Here is a 17,092-nt window from a genome sequence, read left to right as displayed (position 1 = left end):
GAAGGAAGAAAGGAAGAAAACCCTGTAGCCATTAAGCAGTCCCTTCTTATTCCCTCTCCTCCCGCCCCTGACAAAGGCTAATATGCTCTCCATCTCTCTGGATTTGCCTCTTTTAGACACTTCATATAAATAGGATCATCTAATATGTGGCTTTTTGTGTCTGGTTTCTGTCACTTACCATAATCTTTTCAAGGTTCATTCATTCTGTACCATGTATCAGTGGTTCATTCATTTCTATGGATTAATAGTATCCCATTGTATGAATAGATGACGTTTTGCTTATCGTTTCATTAGTTAATGAACAATTTGGGTTGATTCCACCTCTATTATGAATCATGAATGCTATAAACAACTGTGTACAAGTTTTTGTTTGAACACCTGTTTTCTGTTCTCTTGAGTATATGTAGGAATTGAATTGCTGGGTCATATGGTAATTCTATGTTTAAGTTGTTACGGAACCACCAAGTGTTTCCATAGAGGCTGGGCCATTTTATGCTCCCATCAGAACTCATGAGTGTTCCAATATCTGCACACCCTTGCCACCGAGTGTTGTTTTCTGGTTTTTGTTTTGTTTTGTTTTGTTTTGTTTTTTGTAGCCATCCTAGTGGATATGAAATGCTATCTCACTGTAGTTTTGATTTCCTGCTGTTGTTTTTAACTAGCCCTCCTTGGTGATTCTAATGCATCAGAAATTTGAAAAAGTTGTCCAGGGACCAATAGCATCCACTCAGAAGCTAGTTTTAGAAATGCAGAGTCTTAGACCAATTAAGACTATTTTGTCAAATTCTGCATTTTAATAAGATCCCCAGGTGATCACAACATACCTTGGTGTTTGAGAAGCACTGGTGAAGGAGACAGCCCTAATTGTTAACACTTCCTAATCATCTTTTAAATTTGCTAGAGTGAGGGTCTGTGTTTTTAATGCCCCATTTATCTAGTTTATTCTTGTTGGACAGTCTGGAAAAGCGAGAGGAACACAGAACTTGGAGTAAAACAGGCAAACCCAGTTTCCACTACTGACTCTATTGCTCACGGGCTGGATGACCCCAGGCTAGTGTGCTTGATCTAGAAGAGGAATTAATATCTGCATCCTGCACCCATTAGAGTTAAATGACTTTAGCCATGTGTAAGCATCTAATACAACTCAGCGCCAAGGAGTTCACTCAATCTGGTTCTACCTCCTCCCCTCCGGACACTAGTCCTGGTTATCTTGTGAGAGTTTTAGGGAAGCAAATCTCAGCTTTGGCCTTCTGCCACATCAATGAGCCTCTGAGGGACTGGCTAAATGATTTGCCAGATGATTTCCTTAAGGCAGCCAGCTTGGCAAGAAGTTTAGGATTGATCCTACAGTCAACTTCCCTGGACTAAGTAGGACCTTGCTCAAGGCTGGACCTGGGAATTCTATGGGATACTTATAATTTATAGAATTGTAAGAATCTCTAGGGCCACTTACTTTTGGTGTAAAGTAATTTTAATGCATTTTCAATAGCTCGGTGGGGTGGGCACCTATTACTGTCTCTCAGTAGAGGGTACTAGGGTACTTTCTATGCACCAGTAGCTATTACTTTCTAAGCACTCAGAACCCACAGTGCGTTTAAATCTCCAGCCAAGACCAGAGGTTCTCGACTAGGGGCTGTTTTGCACGCGCGCGCGTGCACGCGCACACACACACACACACACACACACACACCCCTCCCCCCAGGGGACATGTGGCAACACTACTTGCATCTACTGGGTAGAGAACACAGTCACTGCTAAACATCCTGGAATGCATCAGGCATCCCCACAGAGAAAGACTTAGCCTCTCCCCAGATATCGATACTAGTGACGTTGAGAAACACTGCCCTAGACTCAGGGGCTGCAACAGCCTATCACAGACAGATGATAAAATGGACTCTTAGAGAAGTGGGGTGATCTGCCTGCGATCACCCAGCTAGTGACAGAAGAGCAGGATTCAAACCACAACTGGCTCAAAATCCCTGAGGCCGGAGTTGTTTTATAATGTTTGTTTTCAACCGTTCCTGTTCAAGCATAGCTTGCAACTGTTTACTCTGCAATTTAGGAGGAAAATTGGCCAGAAAAGGCTTTTAGACCGCTCAAAGATTTTTCTCCTGCCCTTTGTACAATCAATCAGAGCCACCTCCCAATTCCTCCGAGACTCGGTTAAATATTTATCCAACTGCCTTGCAGGGATTTGGGTTAAAGAGCTGTTGCGTTTCTGAGAGGGATGATAAACACGCTGATAGGGTTAAGATTCTCCCAGAGCAGTTGTGGTCAGAGGTGGAAATAGTGACTTGTTGGAGTTACCTGCCCAGGGGCTAGTGTGTGACAGGGAGCAGCAGGTTGAAAGGTAACTCAGTGTCACAGTCCGGGGTGGCTGTGCCAGTACGTGCAGGATAGAAAGCCACAGGCACACATAGAGCCAGCCTGTCCCCCAGAGAGGCCCCTTAGGTCTGCCACCTGCCAGGTGTGAGGCTCCTGCTTACGTGCGTGTCATTGCATGTGGTCTCCCCATGGCCCTAAGAAGCAGCAGTTCTTATGCCCATCGTCCTATGCGGTCACTTGCACCCAGAGGCTCAGGACCTTGGTCTGGGCCACTCACTTGCCAGTGATAAAGACAGTATCAAAACCTGGAGGCAGTTTGTCTCCATGCTGTGCGGCTGGCTTCCTCTTCTTTTTGAAATCTGATTCTACCTGCGTAGCTACATGGTGTCTCTCTCACTCTGTTTCTTCTTCCTTTCTTCAGGGATGGGAGTTGTGCAAGGGAAGGGTGTATTTATAATGTGGTTGACCCCTCTGTGTATCTTCTAGAAAAGAATTTAAAGAAGCTATGTTTCTTCCCTGGCCTGATCCTAGAACTTCCCAGCCATAGGAGTAGATTTAGATGTAGGCTCTTTGACCTTATCCCCACCTGGGAATGGGGGTGAGGCTGGAGCAAGCATTCGGCAGTGGGGCTAGTTGGTGGAGGTGATGACTTTGGGAAGATTCCTTGAGGCTCTTGGCCTTGTGGTTGACATGGTGGTAACACCTGCACCAGCTGAAACAACAGGGGAGGCTGTAGCTTGGTGAGTCAGAACATGAAGCCAGAGTTCAAATTCGAGCCGTAGCTGGAGGGCCAGTCACAGAACTCTTCTGGACCTCGGTTTTCACAGCTGCAAAATGGGGATACTAATACTACGCAAGGTTGTTGGGATCGTATATCTGATAGTACCCCCAAAATGCTTGAAGCATAAGAAATGCTCTGTAACAATTACTAACATTTATTAGATATCCACTACATGCCAGGCACTATTCTGAGTATTTTAACATCAGTTTTAATGGTGACGACTGTCCTGTGAGGTAGGTTCAGTTATTATCCTCATTAACTCTATCTGAGAAGATAAAAAAATCAAAGTGCAAAGATCTTAACCTGACACTGAAGGTCACAGAAAGTGATAGTAAGAGCTAACTCTTACATAGAATTTTCAGTGTGCACACAAACACTTGCACATGAATGTTCATTGCCACGTTACTCACAGTAGCGAAAACGTGAATGTCCATCCACTGACGAATGGATAGACAAAATGTGGCCTGCCATACGGTGGGAAACTACTCAGCTTTAAAAAGGAATGGAGTTCGGTTACATGCTTATAAGACAGATGAACCTTACAGAGATGAATGAGGAAAAATTGTGGAACCAGCAGGGGGAGGGAGAAACTCAACCAGAGGAGAGGTGTCTAGTGGCTGAAGATCTTGGGGAGGAGAAAAGAAGCATCTAAAAGGGTTTTCCTTAAAATGAGTTTTGTGGGGCAGCAGCTCCTTCTGCCCACGGGTCCTCTCCCTTTGCTTTAATAAAATCCCCTTTTTGCACCAAATAAATAAATCAATAAGGCAAATGAGTTTTGTGGTATAGGATATAACTCTTTCTTCAATCGTTGCACAAAATCTTCTTTTAAATTAAATTTTAGTTAACATACAGTGCAATCTTGGTTTCGAGAGTGGAATTCAGTGATTCATCACTTACAGACAACACCCAGAACTCATCACAACAAGTGCCCCCCTTAATACCCACCACCCCTCCGCCCATCCCCACCTCCATCTCCTTCCATCGACCTTCAGTTTGTTCTCTGCTGTTAAGAATCTCTTAGGGCTTGTTTCTGGCTCTCCTTTGCCCGCCCCCCGCCCCGTCCCATATATTCATCTGTTTTGTTTCTTAAATTCCACATAAGAGTGAAATCATATGGTGCTGGTCTTTGACTGACTTATTTCACTTAGCATTCTATACTCACTCCATCCACACCGTGGCAGATGGCAGGATTTCATTTTTTGATGACTGAGTAATATGCCATGGTCCATATACACCACATCTTCTTTATCCATTCATCAGTCAATGGACATTTGGGCTCTTTCCATAGTTTGGCTATTGTTGATAATGCTGCTATAAACACTGGGGTGCAAGTGTTCCTTCAAATCTGTATTTTTGTAGCCTTTCGGTAAATAGCTAGTAGTGCAATTGAAGGATCATAGAGTAGCTCTATTTTTAACTTTTTGAGGAACCTCCAGACTGTTTTCCACAGTGCTGGACCAGTTTGCATTCCCACCACAGTACAAGAGGGTTCCCCCCTTTCTCCGCATCCTCATCAACACCTGTTGTTTCTTGTGTTGTTAATTTTAGCCATTCTGACAGGTGCACAAAGTCTTTAGTAAAATCTACACTAAAGATCTGAGCCAATCTGACGTTGGCTTTGCTTTTGGGGGAATGCAATAAAGTGCTAAGTATTGATTCCGTACAATATGAAGGGTGAGGGGGAGAAAGCTGTCCGTGGGTCCCGGGGTTGTATAAGTGTGTTAAGGTCCCGAGAAAGTAAAATGTTTGGAATAGGAAATTAGGTATATATGATAAGTTATTCGTCGGAAATAATTCAAGTTTGACATAGAGAAAGAACCAAATTAGGATTGTAAAGCATGTACTTACCACTGCGGCAGGAATTGGTGGCACCTTGTTGCTTAAGTTGAATCAAATGTTGACAGTTCTTCAGGCATTTCTACTATAATATTGGAATTGAACGCATTGGCCAAATAAAGTTGAAATCAAAAAAAAAAAAAGAATTGATGCCTTACTAGGAAGGATGTCTGTCTGGGAGTTCAAACTGCAGAGTGAGCTTTGATACGGATAGGCAGTGCTGGGTATTAGAAAGGAAGGCCAGCCCTACAGTCGCCCCCTCCCCCGGCACCACCCCACCCCCACTAGTGGGGAAGGCAGGGAGGAGGTGTAGATGTGCCTCCATCCACCTTTAAAGAAACTGGGATGGGCCCAGAGGTATTCCTTTGTGGCAAATTACCACAAATTTAGGGGCTTAAACAATAAAAATGTATTATCTTACAATTCTGAAGGTCAGAGGTTACACTGGGCTAAAATCAAGGTGTCAGCAGGGCTGCAATCCTGGAGTCTTCAAGGGAAAGTCAGTTCCCCTGACTTTTTCTGCTTCTGTAAGGTGCCTGCATTCCTTGGCTCCGGGTCCCTTCCCCCATCTTCCAATCTCTCTTTGACTCTGACCCTCCTGCCTCCCTCTTATAAGGACTCTTGTATCGGAACCATCTAGATAATGCAGGATAATCCTGCCATTTCTAGAGCCTTAACTCAATCATACTGGCAAGGCCCCCTTTTGCCAGGCAAGGTCACATATTCCAGGTTCCAGGAATTAGGATGTGCCCCAAATCTCAAATATGGATTGGAGGAACCACTATACTGTCTACCAAACCAATCACCTACCTGCTCACACCAGCCTGAGATACTTTTTTGGGGATTATTTGTTATGCAGCAATGGATAACTGGAACAGAATGACAGATTCCAGCTCAGCTCCTCCTGGCTGAAGCAAACTTCCATGATAAATCAACCCCACTGAAATTCTTGTCATGCAGAGGGTGGTAGGGGTACACCAGGCTCAAGACAACCTGATGGGTCAGGGCTACCATGAGCTCCTTTAAAGAACACTTATTAGTGACTGATTGCCTGTCTTTCTCCATGACCCCTACTTCAAAATGAGAAAAATACCAGGGATGAATTCCCAGATAAGCACGTTTTCCAAAATTGCTATTATATCATTAACTTTGCCAAGAGATGTATCAAGTTGGCCTGAAAGTGGATGCTAATTTCTATGGATTGGTTTGTTATTTATTGTCTTTTATACATGCTTTGACTTTCCTGATCCTGTGTTACATTCTAGCTCCTTATCGCCCTGCTCAAAATCTTTTCCATTGTTTTGCGAAATTCTTATCAGCCAAGTGCTAGGGATTCCCTTATTTTGTTTTCTGCTGAATTTCTCTGCTTCTCATCACTGAAGGAAACTATAAGCATCATTTAAGAGTTTTGCTCCTATCTTTCTACAAACACCTGCTCTGTCAGGTACATATGCTTCCCATCTGTTCTGATTTCTTGCTATTGCTTTAACAACTTTATAAAATACCTTAGGTGGCTTCTGAGTCCGGCAAATGAACTTATTTCTGGAGTTTCTTTGGGACATAAGGATTTATTTATTTATTTTTTAAAGATTCTATTTAGTTATCTGACAGAGAGACACAGCGAGAGCAGGAACACAAGCAGGGGGAGTGGGAGAGGGTGAAGCAGGCTTCCCGCAGAGCAGGGAGCCCGACGCGGGGCTCAATCCCAGGACCCCGGGATCATGACCCGAGCCGAAGGCAGACGCTCGACGACTGAGCCACCCAGGCGCCCCTGGGACATAAGGATTTAAAACTGGATGTGATAAAGGAAGACTCCATACATCTTGGTGACTGCCTGGGTGAGAGAAAGGAGGGAAAGGAAAGCTCTGCAATTCAACAGACAAGGAGAAGAACTGAAAGAAGGGGAGCAAGCTTTGACTTGCTGGTAACAACTTTGGTGCCAGATATGTTGACTTGGTGACGATGGTAAAATGATGGCATGGAAATAGTAAAGCTGGATGCAAAGAATTTGCACATCCACGGTGAGAATAAGAGTAAAGGTATGTGATTTATTTTAACACTCAAGTTTCCCTCCAGTGGAAATATATGAGAATCGAGTACTGAGTCTTGGCTTTTAGAAAAAGCTTTAGAAGGGCACCCGAGTGGCTCAGTCGGTTGAGTGTTGGACTCTTGATTTTGGCCCACGTCATGATCTTGGGTTGTGGGATCAAGCCCCGCATCAGGCTCTGCACTCAGCGTGGAGTCTGCTTGGGATTCTCTTTCTCTTTCTCCTTCTTCCTCTGCCCCTCCCCCTGTTCACATTCTCGTGCTCGCTCGCTCTCTCTCAAATAAATAAATCTTTTTAAAAATTGCATTAGATGGGCGTCTGGGTGGCTCAGTTGGTTGAGCGTCCGACTTTTGATTTCCGCTCAGGTCATGATCTCGGGTGGTGGGATTGAGCCCTGCATCGGGCTTTGTGCTCAGCGGGGAGTCTACGTAGGATTCTCTCTCCCACTCCTCTGCCCCTCCCCGACTCATGCATGCAAGCGCATTCTTTCTCCCTTTCTGAATACATGGATAAAATCTTTAAAAAAAAAAAAAAAAAAAAAAAGGAAAGAGCTGTAGAAGCCAAGTTGAAGATGTATGAATGGGCATCCTCTGCACTGTAAATTCTTTACTCCGTTCATTCATCCATGTTTCATTTATTCTCACACTTGCATTTCTTCGTTTATTCATTGAGCTTCCTATATGCCAGACACCAGGTCCATAGTGCATAGTGTGCATGTTAGGTGATAACTAAAGTAAAATCTTCTGAATGAGCTTCTCCAAGTTGAGAACAAAGAGAGAAAAGAGAAAAACTGGGGCGCCTGGGTGGCTCAGTCAGTGAATCGTCTGCCTTCGGCTCAGGTCAGGATCCTGGGGTCCTGGGATCGAGTCCTGCATGAGGCTCCCTGCTCAGCAGGGAACCTGCCTCTCCTTCCTCCTGCCCTGTGGCCCCCCTGCTTGTGCTCCCTCTCTTTCTCTCTCTCAAATAAATAAATAAAATCTTTAATAAAAGAAAGAAAAACTTTCTTGCCAATGTGTCAAGAAGCAGGTATTTCAGTAAATATTTGTTGAATGAGTGAGGCCAGGAACATGGGAGACTTTTTCAGAAGTACCAGGCTGTGCCAGGGCAGAGAAAGGTGAGGTTTCCACAGAGGTAAAAATCTGAAGGTGGAGTTCAGACGAAAGATAAGGGTGAAATACTGCAAATGTGTTTTCCCAGGATTTGTTTGCTTCTGCAGGTAGCAAGAAATCGGAAATACTTCAGGGTCCTCATACAAGTTAAAATATAATACTCATTGTTTTTTTTTTTAAAGATTTTATTTATGTATTTGACAGAGAGAGAGACAGCGAGAGAGGGAACACAAGCAGGGGGAGTGGGAGAGGGAGAAGCAGGCTTCCCGCGGAGCAGGGAGCCCTATGCGGGGCTCGATCCCAGGACCCCGGGACCACGACCTGAGCCGAAGGCAGACGCTTGACGACTGAGCCACCCAGGCGCCCCAATACTCGTTGCTCTTAACCACCTTAGACTTCTCTCTCCCATTCTCTTTCTCCTCCTCCCTCCCTCTTTTCCTTCTTTCCTTGCTTCTTTCCTCCTCAGGCCAACCACCAACTTAGTAACACACACTCACATAGCAGCTAAGTTCAAGGAAGTTGAGTGAAAGCCAGGAAAGGGAATATGGTGGGCAATGATGATTGCCTAGTTAATACAAAGAACATCCCCTCAAAAAACAATGAAACAAAATAAAATAACTATTGGATGCCTTATTAAAAAAAGAAAATATTCTTTGGAACCGACTGATCAAACAGAGACGAGCAGTGTTCCTCTGTTCAAAAGCAGGATCCTGGAGTCCAAGCCCCCACCCCCTTGGCTTCCCTTTCACCCATGCAGTGGCCTGAAAGACAATTCCAAGGACATTCCCAAAGCCAAGTCAGGATCTAAGGAACCCCGGTCGGAAAATAAAACCTGTCCCAGAAGAAAGGATGTGTTATGGCATACATGAGCATTGTTTATGGAAGGGAGGTTGTTAAACCCTGGACTCGAGTTATTGATTCTCCATTTTTTGAAATGGAAAAAGATGAGTCATCAAATGTCATATCTGACCCAACTACCCTGAGACTGTAAAATGACGGGAAGGATCTTAGGGAAAGCTCCAGTGGGCAGCCAACCGAGACATGGAGCTCTGGCTGTGCCAACAGTGGAGACACTTGCCTACTCATCTCACAGGGAACAACAGAGTGTGCCCAGTTCAAAGAGCATTGAAAATGGATTACTATGGGGGATTTCCTGTCCAAATCTAGGAAGCTTATGTGCTATGAAGATATATAAAACCCTAAATCCCCAGTAATGAATAGATGAATTGAGAGGTCATAGTTTGTACATGAAAGGATTTGAAAGGCAAGGTTTTATTGTATTAAGATCAATGGTAAACATACAATTTGACTAATCTTGACCCAGCCCTGCAGAAGTGCGTCCTGCTTTCTTGTTTGGCCCACAAAGAATGTAACCAGCCAGGTCTTGCACAACAGTGATCTCACAACCTTGAGGGGAAAAGGCCAACTCACCTGCCATGCTGCTGATGTTCACCAGCCTGCCCTTGGATTTCCTAAGAAGAGGCAAAAATGCCTTCGTGACCTCCACAGCCCCGAAGAAGTTCACAGCCATGCATTTTTTGTACTCAGTCATGGGAATGAGCTCCCCGTCGGCTGGTAAGCCGATGATCCCAGCATTGTTGACCACAGCCCACAGTCCTGAGGACAGAAAGGAATGGCTTTAATGTCCAGTGATGCTGAAGGGCAGGAGGATTTTTAACACTTGAAGCTCTGGAGTGTAAAGGGCCCCTTTGAGATTTAGGATCTAGGCAGATGACTCAAGCCCTTGGACCTTAATCTCCTTGAACACCTAAATCTACCTACTCTGGGGGGTTGTGTGGAGAATAAATTTGAAATAGTAAGCGATGGGTTTTTGGAGGTATCTTCTCTTCCTTAAAGCACTTCCCTAGATACAGCTAGATATTTGCAGTATCTGGGGACAGAGGACACAGCAAGGGGGAGAGTAATAAAAGGCTATAACATGTTTCTCCCTCAAAGGACTGTGTAGAGACAGTCTAATATCTTCAGGACCAGGCAGGATGATATACGAGCCTTATCCCTAGGCTAGAAGAGATCCCCTAATTCAGGGAAACGGGAAAACTAGAGAGGTGCCAAGAACTAAGAAGACTGCAGAGTCCCTGAGCCCTAGTCCCTTCCCCAACCAGCCTAACCCTGTTGATTGCATCAGAATCACCAGGAAGTCTTGTTCGAATGGATTGCTGGGTCCCACCTCCAGAGAATCTCATTTAGGGTGTCTGGGATGGGGCCTGAGAATCTACATTTCTACCAGGTTCCCAGGTGATGTTGATGCTGCAGGTCTGGACCACACTTGGAGAACCTCTGTCCTCAAGTAGTGGTTTTCAACCTTAACTGTATGTTAGAATCACCTGGGGGGCTTTTTAACACCCCACCCCCATCGCCTAATGCCCAGCCACATCATAGCCAATTCCACCCCCATCGCCTAATGCCCAGCCACATCATAGCCAATTAGATCAGAAATTCTGGGTTAGGGGAGAGAAGGGATCTTGCCATGGAATTTAAAAATTCCCCAGGTGATTCCAGTGTACAAACAAGCTTGGGAACCATGGCCCTAAGAAGGAGGAAAGAGGTAATACAAGAGCTCCAGTTCTTTTTCAGGGGGCAGGATCCGTAGCAGAGGTGAGTGACCTGGGTCCTCTTTACCCGACAGAGGTGACAGAATCTGGGGTACGTTTAGTTAGGCAGACCTGAAGCAGATTCTCTGAGTTCCCTGAGCCTCCGTGTGGTTTAGAATAATGATCCTCAAGATGTGGTCCAGAACCAGCAGCATCAAACGGGCACTTAGAAATGCAAATTCCAGGGGCATCTGAGCGGCTCAGTCGGTGAAGCATCCAACTCTTGGTTTCGGCTCAGGTCATGAGCTCGGGATCATGAGATGGAGCCCCGCTTCGGGCTCTGTGCTGGGTGTGAAGCCTGCTTAAGATTCTCTCTCTCCCGGGGCGCCTGGGTGGCTCAGTCATTAAGCATCTGCCTTTGGCTCAGGTCATGATTCCCAGGGTCCTGGGATCGAGCCCTGCGTCGGGCTCCCTGCTCCTCAGGAAGCCTGCTTCTCCCTCCCGGGACCACTCCCCCTGCTTATGTTCCCTCTCTTGCTGTGTCTCTCTCTGTCAAATAAGTAAATAAAATCTTTACAAAAAAGAAAAAAGTTTCTCCCTCTCCATCTGCTCCTCCCCTCCCCCTTGCACGTGTGCACTCTCTCTTTCTCAAAATAAAATTTAAAAAAAAATGCAACTTCTAGAACCCCACTTCAGACCTGTTGGATCGGAAACTGGCGATCAGAAATTGTTGTTGAAGCTCAGCATCTGTGACAGGACATGCCCGCTCCCGTGCAAGAGCCTCAGTATGTACCGAAGCCGAATGAGCCTCAGCGCTAAGAGAGACACAAATGGCAGGAGGTCCAGCCCTTGCTGGCATCAAGGAGGTAGGTGGCAGCCAGATTGCACAAGGACTGGACAGAGCATTGGACATCTCCGCAGGGGCCAGCATGAAGCATTGATGATCGAAGATGAAATGTCTCATCCTCAGGAATTTAGATGCCACCCTGGGGAAATGAGGCAAAGCTCAAACTGAAATGGTTCTTGGCACACGGCAGAAAGACAGCTCAAAATAGAAACAGAGTTGAGTTGTAGAAAATAAATGACATTTCTCACGCACCTGAGCTGGGGGTCTGACATTTACACACAGTAATGACTGGGGGCATTAAGTGAGAGAATGACGGGCTCGTAGTAAGAGCTCAACAGCTATTAGGAGGACGCCGATGGGTGCAGAGGATGCTTGTGCTAGCCCCTCCAGGTGATGGTTTTAATTCGCTCAGCCTGATGCACACCTTTGACAGGCAACATGCAGGCAGCAGCTTGAGGTTGCACTAGAATGGGGGTGAGCAAACGTTTCCTAGGAAAGGCCAGGTAGTGACTATTTTAGTTGCAGGCGCTACTGTTTCAACTCTGCTATTTTAGTGTAAGAGCAGCTGTAGACTTCATCTGTAAATGAATGAAAATGTGAGCAGGGCTCCAATAAAACTTGATTTATGGACATGGACATTTGAATTCCATTTAATTGTCACTTGCCAAAATAATATTCTTCTTCTGATTGTTTTAACTGGGTGGCTCAGTCGGTTGAGCATCTGACTCTTCATTTCAGCTCAGGTGGAGATCTCAGGGTCATGAGATCGAGTCCCACATCAGGCTTCCCAGGGTGTGGAGCCTGCTTAGGACTCTCTCTCTCCTTCTCCCTTTGCCCCTCCTCCCCAGCCCCCACCACCTGCTGGCACTCTCTCTCTCAAAAATAATAATAATAATAATAATAAATAAAAATAAAAATGTAGCATGAGAGAGCTTGGTGGTGATAGAACAGTTCTGCGTTTTGATTGTGGAGCTTTTGCACAAAGCTACATACACACACACACACACACACACACACGCACACACTTGTATATATAGCTGGCGAAATCTAAATAAGCTGCGTGGATTATACCAACGCCCATTTCCTGGTTTTGATATTGTACCATAGTTAATGCAAGATGTTAACATTGAGGGAGACTTGGCAAAGTATGCACAGGAACTCTCTGTACACTTATTTGCAACTTCCTGTGAATCTACAATTCTTTCAAAATAAAATGTTAAAATAATAATAAACCGGGGCCATAGTTTGCCAACCCCTGCCATAGAATTTTAAGCTAGCCGGGGCGCCTGGGTGGCTCAGTCGTTCAGCGTCTGCCTTGGCGCAAGTCATGGTCCCAGGGTCCTGGGATCGAGCCCCACATCGGACTCCCTGCTCCGCGGGAAGCCTGCTTCTCCCTCTCCCACTCCCCCTGCTTGTGTTCCCTCTCTCGCTGTGTCTCTCTCTGTGAAATAAAGAAATAAAATATTTAAAAAAAAAAGAATTTTAAGCTGGCCAAAAAGCTCATTATACCTGTGGGGACTTATTAAGTTTAAAAATAATATTAATTAGGGATGCCTGGGTGGCTCAGTCGTTAAGCGTCTGCCTTCGGCTCAGGTCATGATCCCAGTGTCCTGGGATCCAGCCCAGAATCGAATCGGGCTCCCTGCTCCGCGGGAAGCCTGCTTCTCCCTCTGCCCCTCCCCCAGCTTGTGCTCTCTCTTGAGCGTGCACTCTCTGTCTCTCTCTCTCTCTCTCTCTCTCAAATAAATAAAATCTTTAAAAAAGAAAAGAAACAGAGACTGAAACCTGGTGACATTGCTTAAGGATCCAGACATTCCTGAAGCCAACAGGTCTTTTCAATTAAGCATATACATTCCTTTATACATTAGCAATTTCGAATAGGGCCATGCCACTGGCATCTGAAAGAATCCTGATGGAAACATGGATCTGGTTCTCAAGGAACCTAGTGGTGAGGAGTGGGAGATGGACAGATATTTATAATACTGCAGTAATACAAGTGTGTGCAGGACATAACAAATGAGTGTCCAGAAGAGGAAGTGAATAATGTAACCTGGATCACGAGGAAGGTCATGCAAGAGATGTTATGTTTGAGCCAGGTCTCCTGTGGGAGTAGAGTCTGCAGTTGGACAAAGTCAAGAGCCTTAGAAAAGGGGAATAGAGGCAAGAGTGAAATTTGGGTAAGAGGAAGCTGAATGTGCAAAGATGTGGCACATTTAGCACATTCTATTTTGGAAACCAATCAGAATTTACTGAGTAGACCATCAGGTATTACAAATTAAGGGTTTGTCCAGGGCTATTATCCTGAAAGCCCTCAAATCCTTGTGAAGATGTTTAGGTTTTATTTGGTGGTGGATAGAGAACCACTGGACCATTCAATGAGACAAAGCAGAAGACCTTAGCAAAGGCTGGCTCATGGGAAGAACCCAAGACATGGAGGCTCTGTATGTCCAAGGATTTTTAGGAGATGGGTGACATTGTAAAGTGCACATTGTAAAGATTACTGTCCATTTGGAAAGTAATGGGAAAGGAAAGCTATTGAGGGGCCCAGGTGGAAGGTGAGGGCCTGCACTAAGCCATAGCAGCCTGGTGATGACAGAAAGGGACTGGAATGATAAAGATCTAGGAGACAGCACTGAAGGACTCAGGACCAATAGGATTCAGGGACTGAGGGTAAGCTGCAGGTCTCAGTGACCCCCAGGCTGCTGGCTTGGATGACAGACTAGATGGCAGTACCGGGGTTGTAGCAGGGTTAAGCTCATTTGCAGACCTGCAACAGGGGAAAAGATGATGAGGTCAGGTTTTGCCAAACTGAGGTGGGATGCCCGGCAGACAATTTTATATACTTAGAAGTCCAGAGGTTGAGAAGAGGGCTAAGTTGGTAATATAGATTTGGATGTGACTGGCATACATCTCACTGTTTCTCAACTCTGGCAGAAGACTGGCATCACCTAGGGAGCTCTCAAATATACTGAGACCTGGGCCCCCAAATAGGATCTTCTTTACAGCTGACATTCCTAGCAAAAGGAGAGCAACAGTAGCAGCCCCCTTATTGCAGGATCAGCTGAGTCCTTCCATGTAGACACTGATTTAATTGTTTGGAGGATGGTGCCCAGGCTGGGTGGGCATCATGGGTGTGCCGCCTGTGTAGCCACATAGGGTCCTGTGCTTCTGAAAGGTCTCATGCTTGTTTTAATTCTCTGTTAGCATCATCTTCAAGTCTTAGTCATTTTTTTAAACAAGGGGCCCCACATAACTTTCAGCTGGGTCCTCCAAGTTATGTAGGCCATCCTGAGCCCAAGCATGGGTATTTTCAGACATTCCCCGGGTGATTCTAATGTGCAGCTGGGTTGAGAGTCCCTAGCACAGACAGAGAACAGCTTAGCCCAGATAATGTGGAGTGGGAAGTTTGGGGATGGAGCCCTTGGAAACATTCACATCTATGGGAGGAATGGAGGAAGGGGTTCATGCGGGAGAAGCAGAAAAATGATCAGAGAACTAGGGAGGCAGTGCAGGGCGGGGGCTGGAGACCCTGAAGTTAAGACAAGGGAAGGTAATGAACACATGGAAATATTGCTGAGAGGTAAAGAGCTTGGTGTTCCAGATGATATTTATCAGCTCGGCCAGACCAGTTAGCCAACGCGGGATTGAAGGTGCAGAAGTAAAAACAGGGCAGTAGTGATCCAAAGAGCTGGACCACACAGGAAAGGGAAGAAAAAGGGCTGTGGCTAAAGGAAGAAGGTGACTGTTAAGCTTTTTTTAAAATCTGATCCATGTTAATATTAGTAGGAGGAAATCAATGGGGGGTGCGGGCATGAAGGTAAGTAATGGAAGAGCAATCAAGCCAATGTTGGACGAATGGGTTAAATAATTCTTCAAGTTCTGTGAGGAGGGGCGATCCCTGACTTACTCATACCATCTTTGTGTCTGCCAGAGGCCCGTGTCAGGGGGGCGGTTGAACAGGTGACAGGTGCCTGGTACAGGTGTCCTCAAGGTGTGGTCAGCAGCCAGAATGGACTAGAGGGCAGCAGTAACCAGTGTTGGTCATTTGTGAGGAGGTGGGGAGCAACTGAGGACATGGACAGACGAAGGCAGTACCTCTGTTCTGCAACTTTTCCACCACTTTTCTGTGGGCGTCTTTTATCTGCTGTGGGTCGGTGATGTCCATCTGGAGCACAGAGAGGCGCTGGGAGCAGGTTCTTCGCAATTCCTCTGCTCCTGATCCCGTTTCATCCAGAACTCCCACAAATACCGTGAAGCCAAGCTCATCCAGATATTTAGACAGAGCATGGCCAAATCCGGAATCGCCACCTGCAAGGGGTTAAGGCAACACAGAGTGGGTTCAAACGCAAGTGGCAGGAGAAATTACTTAATAAAGAAAACATTGCATACTACGTATGATTCTCCATGTTTTCTGGAGAGAGTGGGACTTGAGGACCTTTCTTTATCTGCTAAGTGGGAAAATGGGCAGAGGAGCTGAAACAGACACATTTCTCTGTATAAAAAGAAGAAAAGCAAGGTAGAATTTGGAATGGGGGCCTAACTAGAAGGAGAACTGCTGATGAAGGGATGGTTTAGGAGTGGTTGGTGGCTAAAGAACTGGGGAAGGAGAACTAAGACATCTACTGGAGATTTTTCTATTAATCTCCATTGTGTCATATTTGATGTAACCTCCATCACTCCATAAAATCTTCAGTGAGTCATTCATTGCAAATTAATACTTTGGAGTCGGTTTGGGGTTTTAGAAATCTAACAAAATGTTGGGTCCTGCTTCAGAGTGGACACAAGTCAACAACAAGAGGCTTCCCAGTTCCTTCTAGGTTCTGAAAGATGGTGGCTCATAGCCACCTGCACTTAAAAGTGGGCACTCCTGCTCCTCAGGCACCCCTATTATGGAATGAAAGCATCGAGTTGCCATAATTGATTGCATTTAACTTTTTAAAAGTTATAGTTGACACAGTGTTACCTTGGTTTCAGGTGTACAACATAGTGATTCCATGGCTCTATACATTCTGCTGTGTTCTCCACAAGTGTAGCCACCATCTGTCCCCACACAGCACTCTTGCAATACCACCGACTATATTCCCTATGCTCTCCCCTTCATCCCCATGACTTATTCATTGCATAACTGGAAGCCTCTACCTCCCACTCCCCTTCCCCCATTTTGCCCAGCCCCCAGCTGCCACTTTGTTCTTTGGATCTGTTTCTGGTTTTTTGTTTATTTGTTTGTTTATTTTGTAGATTCCTCATATGGTATTTGTCTTTCTCTGTCTGACTCATTTCACTTCGCAGAATACCCTCTAGGTCCATCCACATTGTTGCAGATGGCAAGCTCTCACTCTTTTTTATGGCTGCAGAATATTCCAGCATGTACATGTGGCGTGTGTGTGTGAGTGTGTGTGTGAGTGTGTGTGTGTGTGTGTGTGTGTGTGTGTGTACCACATCTTCTTTTTCCATCCATTTATCAATGGACAGTTGGGTTGCTTCCATGTTTTGCCTACTATAAATAATGCTGATTGCATTTAACTTTTGCTCCATCTCCTTCCTCCTTATATGTCCATGTGCATCTATGCTCAGGAAACAGGTCTCTGTGTATGC

General features: G+C 45.5%; 1 protein-coding gene across 1 annotated transcript in view; it reads right to left on the bottom strand.

Moving 5' to 3' along the window:
- The window catches only part of HSD17B2 (hydroxysteroid 17-beta dehydrogenase 2), a 75,474-nt gene that overhangs the window by 22,826 nt on the left and 35,556 nt on the right, over positions 1-17,092 (bottom strand). The window contains 2 exon segments of the mRNA XM_025860527.2: positions 9,530-9,715; positions 15,593-15,805. Coding sequence (XP_025716312.2) covers positions 9,530-9,715; positions 15,593-15,805 — 399 coding nt within the window.

This window comes from Callorhinus ursinus, unplaced genomic scaffold (genome assembly GCF_003265705.2).
Source record: "Callorhinus ursinus isolate GAN/ISIS: 27379988/994484 unplaced genomic scaffold, GSC_fseal_2.0 scaffold46, whole genome shotgun sequence".
Taxonomy (NCBI): domain Eukaryota; kingdom Metazoa; phylum Chordata; class Mammalia; order Carnivora; family Otariidae; genus Callorhinus; species Callorhinus ursinus.
This window is presented reverse-complemented; position numbering and strand designations above follow the sequence as displayed.